The following is an 8,316-nucleotide window of genomic DNA, read 5'->3' as shown; positions in this document are numbered from 1 at the left end:
GCCTTTTTTGTTATTTCTTTCAATCAAACCATATATTCTGCCTAGAGGGGTGCTCTGTTGAGTTTTGACGTATGAGAAAATACATGTGACTAGCCTATTCAGCTTCATCTACTAACCATCCTAAAATCTCATTAGAAATTAGGTGTTTTTGGTGTAGCAGTAATGTTATAGCCCTACTATTTTATGTTATTATATTTGGTTATGTAACATGCAAATGAATCATTTGCGAGACATTGATTCTTTGATCTAACTTTACTAAACGAGCACCATTGTTAGAATGGATAATCTATTTGTAATAATACTAATAATAAGTGATGAGTATGACTATTAAAGGCGTAGGCAACAGATCTGGATGAAATTTCGTTGTAAGCGAAAGGACTGAAAGAATGTTTTTACCGAAAGGTGCTGAAAGGACAGAGCCAGGATTGCGCAATGACGTCAATGAAAGAAGTTTACCCAAATTGTGATGCTGAAGAATAGTTGAAGGATAGCTCTGCCAATCGGCCAGTTCAGGAACATACAACAATAATTTGCAGTAGGCCTATAGCCTAATAGGCCTACAACTAGGCTATATGGTATAGCAATTTGTAGGTAAATACAAATAGCCATATAGCTTAATGTCATTGCACTGTTTGCAAGGTGAGCTTTATTGCAAGTAGGCATTTCATTGTATTGTGTAGCTTACAAGCTGTATCATAAATAAGCTTTGATTTGACTAGCTTGAACATGTGGGCACAATATACCCTATGTATAGCAGCCTAAGGTAGGTAAATGGTGGTAGGTAAAAGATCAATACAAAAACAAATCACTGTGTCTGCCTAAAACTCCATGGACCCCTCTTGTGCAGTGGAACCCAGAACGATATGTGACCACTTGCTTAAGGCGACGCCGTTTTGCAGAGGACACCCAAACCAGAGTGGCCACTTCTCTGTTTTATTTTATTCTGTAATATGGTATATTGTGCCCTATTATTATAAAAACCAAAGTCTATCAGAATTCCAGTCATTACAGTAAATGTTATTCCACTTGATCTTCAAGAATAGGACTTGGAAATATGGAAGTACAGATTAGCCAAATTGTTACACCTGAGCATGACCCCAAAACTAAGGACTTATTAGCTAGCCCTACTCTGTTGTTCATGATTTTGTTGTCATGGAGGACTGATTGGGCTCATTGATTCGAGTTGAAGAATAAATGCTGCACTCATGGAATGGCATGCTTTGAGCACTACTGAAAAGTGCTATTTACATGTGAAAAATGAATGCCATATGCTGTTAACCTTTTTGTTGGTGACACTTTGAAATCTTAATAATATTCAGCTGTTTAAAGGGCAAATCCACAGATGAAACAATAACAAACCGACACCCCGCCTCTGTTTTATGAAAAAACTGAGGGATGGGCCTGGAGAAATGTAACCACTCTCAGATTAATAGACAGAGCTATGGATGCAAGGACTGACCATCCATGATATAAAAATGATTGATAAATCCAAAAACGGATGTAGCAACTACAGATTTCCCCTTTAAGTCTATCAAAAGTGTGCAAGTGTGAGAATGTGTCCCTTAGGCCAATGTGTTTTTTTTATCAGCATGAATTAGATTGAGCAATAAAAGCCCCACTTTTATTCCATGGGTTTGGATCCGCACTATGCAGATGTAGCAAGAGCGCATTTTTCACTGGCTGTCCACTGGTTTCCAAAACAATGATTGATAGGCAGTTTAAACGTCTTGAATTCAACCATTATTAGGTTCAAATACACATTTAGATTTGTGAACAGCCATCCACAACAACCACAATCCGTAAGGCGCAAATAGCTAAATGAGAGAGCATCAGTGTGATTCACATCAATGCGCTATGTAGATATCAATAATAAGTGATATCTGTATCGCCGTAGACTACACAACTGCTGTCATCCTTACATCCAAGCGTTTATTCAAATTGGTAATTTTTGGATGACGACAGCAGTCCCACCATTGGAAGACATTTCTTGGACTGTAGCCTACCAAAGCCTATTCTTGCTCTTTTCCTGCGATCCATCAAACACATTTGGTGTGTCATCATAGTATTCTCTGATTTGTGGTCAGACTCGCTCAGGTGGAACAAATTTAAACTTGCGCCTTTTTTCAATGCTGATTTGAATGTCATTGAAAAAACAGAAAATTGTCAAATATTTTTTTTACTTTTCTGAATTTAAAAGTAATCTTCGAAGTAATCTAGTTTTTCAAAGTATCTGTAATCTGTTTACAATATTTTTGCAAGTAATGTAAAGACTACAGTTACCGTTAACGTATTACATGTAAAAAAAAAAATTAAAAAAAAACGGTAATTACACGTAATCCGTTACTCCCCAACCCTGCCTAGAGTTCTAAAAAAGGTAAAAAGAATTATAATAACTACTTTTGGTTTGCTGTGATTGGCATAAAGCCACCGAAAATGACAGTTTTCCTCTCCTATGTCACGTGATCAACATTTCCACAACACGGAAGTGCGGTGCAGCGTTCAGTTTCTCCAGAAATAAATGTTTCTCTTTGCCACAGACTGCTAAATTACATCTAGCTCCAGTTATGAAAGTGAATGTCAGTAGCTTAATGTAAGAGTGTATATTGCCATTCAAGTGTTAAAGAAAATTCACGGATATAACGAGTTTGGGACATATCTAATCGTAAGTATGTTAGTCTAGCCTGCTTACCGTTACCAAATATTTGTATAACTAAGCTTGTTCTCGGTGACGTTACGTGTACTGTCTATAGTCTAGTCCGTCATAGTTAGGTAACGTTAGTATGGTAGCCAGCTAGCTTTAGCACACTGAACAATAATATAAACGCAACGTTCATGAGCTGAAATAAAAGACCCCACACATTTTCCATACGCACAAAAACGTCTCTCTCAAATTGTGAACAACTTTGTCACTCAAAAATGTGCAATTTTGTCACACAACACATGCCACAGCTGATTCACGTTTTGAGGGTGCGTGCAAGTGGCATGCAGACTGCAGGAATGTCCACCAGGGCTGTTGCCAGATAATTTAATGTTAATTTCCCTACCATTAACAAAGGTTGTTTGGCAGTACGTCCAACCAGCCGTAAACTTGTAACCATGCCAGCCAAGGACCTCCACATCCGGCTTCTTCACCTGTGGGATCGTCTGAGACCAGCCACCTGAACAGCTGATGGAACTGTGGGTTTGCACTACCTAAGAATTTTGGCACAAACTGTCAGAAACTGTCTCAGGGAAGCTCATCTGCGTGCTCGTCGTCCTCACCAGGGTCTTGACCTGACTGCAGTTTGGCGTCGTAACCGACTTCAGTGGGAAAATGCTCACCTTCAATGGCCACTGACACGTTGGAGAAGTGTGCTCTTCACGGATTAATCTCGATTTCGACTGTACTGGGCAGTGGTTTGCTGATGTCAACTTTGAACAGAGTGCCCTATGGTGGGGTTATGGTATGGGCAGGTATAAGCTATGGACAACAAACACATTCCATTGCATTTTATCGATGGAAATTTGCACAGACATAGTGACGAGAATGCACTGCCCCATGTTGCAAGGATTTCTACACAATTCCTGGAAGATGAAAATGTCCCACTTCTTCAATGGCCTGCATACTCACCAGACATATCACCCATTGAGCATGTTTGGATGTTCTGGATCGATGTGTACGACAGTGTGTTCCAGTTCCCGCCAATATCCATCAACTTTGCACAGCCATTGAAGAGGAGTGGGACAACATTCCACTGGCCACAATCAACACCCTGATCAACTCTATGTGAAGGAGATGTGTCACACTGCATGAGACAAATGGTGGCCACACCAGATACTGACTGGTTTTCTGATCCACACCCATACCTTTTTTTAAGACATCTGTGACCAACCGATGCATATCTGTATTCCCACTCATATGAAATCCATGGATTAGGGCATGATTAATTTTATTTTAATTGAGTGATTTCCTTATATGAACTGTAACTCAGTAAAATCTTTGAAATTGTTGCGTTTATATTTTTGTTCAGTGTTGTTAAGCAAACTAACCGAACGCATAATAAGCCTTGTATCTTGCCAGTGCTAACAAGGTAACTGCTTCATAGCATTTCTTGACTATGATAGGCCTGCTCCCTACCAGGCTCATATTTGTTGAACTTTGTAATGCAAACGCCTAGCTGTTTGACATTCATGTCTTCACAGTGTTGATGGTGTATGTTTTCCAAATGCTTTCCATTAATCATCAGCACCATGGAACCCACAGCTTCTGGAATGTTCTGTAACAGAATGCTTAGCATGGTAAACTCTGAGGATGTCAACGCCATTATCCAAGCCCAGAGGCACATGTGAGTAACAGTACGGAATGCTGCACGGAGAACATCCTATATCTGCTGGGAGCATTGCTATTTCTCACACAGAGCAATGTTTCCCAACTTCAGCGCACATTTTTGTTATTGCTCCGAACAAACATACCTCATTCAACTCGTGTGCTTGTCCAGGGCTACAATAAAAAGTTGTACGGTTGGGGCTATTTGAGGACTGGAGTTGGGAAACACTAACATAGAGAGCAGACTAGCTGGCTGCATGGGGTCTTGATGGATGGCCTTGCACTCACTGTAATATGTTACAATAGTCAAATACAGCACAACATTGGTTCATTTTGGGTCAATCAGATCTGAGGTGATTTTATTACACCAACAAAACAGTCTAGACCTACTCATTTCCTTGACACTCAATCCTGTTAGTCAGCTTGTGCAGACTGTGGCAAAACAGGCACAGCTTTGCCAAAGACTAACACAAATGGGACACCATTAATTTCATATTATCCATATAATAGAGCCTATTTTATCTTGCTCGTCACATTGGCTCCTCTCCCAGGCTGGACCGCTTTGAGAAGACCAATGAGATGCTGATCAACTTCAATGGACTTTCCAACGTGCGGCTGCAGCAGATGAACGAACACTTCCTGCTTCACACGCGCACCCTGGTGGAGATGAAGAAGGACTTGGACAGCATCTTTAGGAGAATCAGGTGATGGACCCATCCTAATACTACCCCCATTGTCTTCTGACAGATGGCGTCATTCTGACACGACACGCCGTTGCCGTCACGCTATCTGACGTAAGACAATGAGGCTACCCCTAGACCCGGCCTCTAGACCCCTTATACCCTACATACAAAAACATCCCCAAGCCTTACCCCGAAATCCTTTCTGTAGATCTGACACGGGTTGGATAAGTGTAAGCAATATGGTAATGTCTCCACCCAGCCTATCGGGACAAGATGGGAACTACTTTCATACCTATCAAATTTTCAGATCTACGCAAAGTGTTTAGGGGAAGTGGCAAGGGGTTGTTTAATAACTATTTTCTTGGTGGATTGTATACTTCCTCCAAGTACATATTATACTAACTACGAATGGAAACTTTCATCTGACTGTGACGGTCAGTCACATACTGTCTCTTGTCCAATTTTCACTCTAGCTCGTGGTTTCTTTCTGTTCTGTGAACATAATCCACATATTCATGGTTTTATCTGTCCACGCAGGACTTTAAAGGGCAAGATCGCCAAGCAGTACCCAGAGGCCTTCAGCAGTGAGTTTGACATTTTACAGTCATGACGGCAACTTTGGCAGACAGACAAGTTGTTTACTGTAAATAGTTACACATTCAGGCATTTTTCACAGTACAGTAGTTTATTCGTCTTGTTAATTAGACCTACACATATCCGACATTTTCGAAAGTATTTGACGCAACGTAATTCAATGTTTTGATTCCATATTCAGTAAGTCTGTTTCCTCAGTGCCTCTGAGGGTGCATCTTAATATTATTAAGTACTGTTCTTTCTTCCTCCATCTGCACAATGGGGAAAGAAATTAGTGGTGACTTGCTTTCCCCTGTGATGTTTTTTTCTCTCCAATTAATGTAGAATGGAGGCTACTTTAGACTATCGAGAGTCACCCTGAGTCTCTCCCTCACAGACGTCCACGAGTCGCCGGTCCTGGAGGACGACGAGTTTGATCCCATCCCGCCCAGTGTCGCCACGATGATCGCTGCCACCATGTCGGGGCAGAGCACCGAGTCATGTGACACGAGCCCCGACGTCATTTCCCCGAATGTAAGCCGGTTTTCCGAAGACCTCTCCCAGGAGCAGGCCGACACGCCCACCTCTGACCAAGGCCTGCCTAGCCCTGAAACGGACATGCTGAGGGACGAGGGCCCGGACTCAGTGCCTGCAGAGTAAGCCCAGGCTTAGGGCTCTACTCAGTACCTGAAGAGTAGAGCCTTCGTAACCCAGGCCTAGGGTTCTACTCAGGGCTGGCAGAGTAGAGCCTCCGTAACCCAGGCCTAGAGCTCTACTCAGTACCTGTAGAGTAGATAGAAGCAGCAGCAGGTCAATGTGATTGATTTGGCTTTTGGAGTTTTGACCAGTTATCTGGTTTGTCGGTTCTGAATCAGAAGCTGATTTGATGGTCAGGATTTAAACCAGCACACTGACTACTGTTCACCTGTAACCGCCAAGATTGTGTTCAAAGATCCCTTTTGTAGACACGCTTGTCCATCACTCGCCACTAACAATGAAGAAGATACTTGAATCTGTGTTCAAGTACTGAATCCTTAATTACTGACCACAGGAGGACTGCACCCAGCTAGTCATTTGTTTGTGTTTGTGTGCACAGGAGTCTCTCATTAATAATGGTTGAGCTTGGAAATATTCACTCATTTAAAGAAGTAGTGAGCTTTGTTGGTCATGGGTAAGCCTATTGCAAGCCAGCTAATCGCAATAGTACGGCCTACCAAAATATGGTAAAAATTTTTAGTAACACACCTCAGTGTTATTTACCCTATTAAAACTAGAGCCTGACCGATATGGTTATTTGGGTCTGATTTTTGAGGGACAAAACCTACCGATACGGATATATCTGCTGATATACTGTTTTACAGCAGGGAAATGAAAGTGTCATTTTCCACATTTGAATTCTCCTAAATTGCCATTCAGAAGAGCAGTTGTCCAAGAAATATGCTGCTAATGTTGATTTCTTACATTGTGACATGATGAGAATGGCCGCAAACATTCAGATCAGCTTGAGATACCCTTTTTCCCCCATCCTATTTATTGAATATTACTTATCATGGAATTATCGGCTGATACCGATAAAGCGTTAAAATGACAATATCAGCAGATCATTTCGGCGACGCAATATATCGGTCAGCTTCTAATTGAAACCTCACCACCGCAGACTTTTTTTGTTTAACATGCAAAATGTGTTAGTTGCTGCATGGAAGAGTTCAGTATTATTGTTTTCCGTTGTTTCTCAGATATGCATTTTATTTTGTTGGGATGACTTGAGCTCGAGTGCTAGGCTACATTGTAAATGACCTCTCGGTGCAGTGGCTAACTTAAGCTTTCTAAGTCTTTATCTGTATCATGATTACGGTAAATGTTACGTAACAACTTGAATGCTAAATTATAGTAATTGGTTTGTTTAACAATTAAAATACTTGAAATATGACCCCCCCCCCCAACAAATAAAACCCTCCAGCTTTTAATGTATCTTTTAGAAGAGGCGGGGCATCAGACGGGTTGCCTCCCACAGTGGACCAATGTTCCAGCCATAGGTATGGGATTTTCGAGACTAGCTGAGCGTCGTTCCGTAGCACATGCACAGAAGGTACAGAGTTTTAGCTATTGGGAAGAGGTGTCCAGAGAGAGGTCACGCAGCCACTCTGCCAAAACAGAATAAAATGTGCTCCCTTGCCACATTGAAAAGGGTTAGATTAGTAGCCCCAGGTGATCATTCTGAGAAGACAATTATCTCTGGTTGTAATGAAAATAAACTTCAACACTGATGATCTTAATGCGACACAGATTAAAGATTTTACACTAATTTGACCCTAATCGACCTTCATCAGGATTTATTTTCTGGTTGTGAATCAATGTTGATTTCTTACATTGTGACAAGAATGACATGAGAATGGCCACAAGCATTCAGATCAGCTATTTATTGAATATCAGTTATTGGTGGAATTATCGACCGATATAGCGTTAAAATGCCAATATCGGCCGATAATGTCGGTGATGCAATGTATTGGTCAGGTTCTAATGGAAACTCAACTTCTGACAGACCTAATATCATGGGGATTAAGAGACTTTGTATTTGAGCTGAACACTGCACCTTGCCATCAATAACCCGCAATACTAATCGGCGCTATACTGCGTTTGCACTACACTGTATATGTACTGTATATATTTATTAAGTCCACATCCCTTCCTCTGCATATCCCCTCTGTAAATTGTATATCCTCACTGTAAATCATCTACTCCAGAATGTTATGT

At 41.2% G+C, this 8,316-nt stretch overlaps 1 protein-coding gene across 3 annotated transcripts; it reads left to right on the top strand.

The window, feature by feature from the left end:
- The first annotated feature begins 2,467 nt into the window (after positions 1 to 2,467).
- Positions 2,468 to 7,878, top strand: LOC139530275 (kxDL motif-containing protein 1-like). 3 transcript variants are annotated; one of them, XM_071326526.1, is made up of 5 exons: positions 2,468 to 2,662; positions 4,244 to 4,325; positions 4,858 to 5,010; positions 5,527 to 5,573; positions 5,960 to 7,878. In XM_071326526.1, the coding sequence occupies exons 2-5, from the start codon at positions 4,252 to 4,254 to the stop codon at positions 6,220 to 6,222; spliced, it is 537 nt and encodes a 178-aa protein (XP_071182627.1). In that variant the 5' UTR covers positions 2,468 to 2,662; positions 4,244 to 4,251; the 3' UTR covers positions 6,223 to 7,878. The 3 variants fall into 3 exon arrangements, with proteins under 3 accessions (XP_071182627.1, XP_071182626.1, XP_071182624.1); XM_071326525.1 differs by having other exon boundaries at positions 4,227 to 4,325; XM_071326523.1 differs by having other exon boundaries at positions 4,183 to 4,325.
- The last annotated feature ends 438 nt before the right edge of the window (positions 7,879 to 8,316 follow it).

Source organism: Salvelinus alpinus, chromosome 9 (genome assembly GCF_045679555.1).
Source record: "Salvelinus alpinus chromosome 9, SLU_Salpinus.1, whole genome shotgun sequence".
Lineage (NCBI taxonomy): Eukaryota > Metazoa > Chordata > Actinopteri > Salmoniformes > Salmonidae > Salvelinus > Salvelinus alpinus.
Note: the sequence above shows the minus strand (reverse complement) of the source record. Positions and strands in the feature narration are given on the sequence as shown.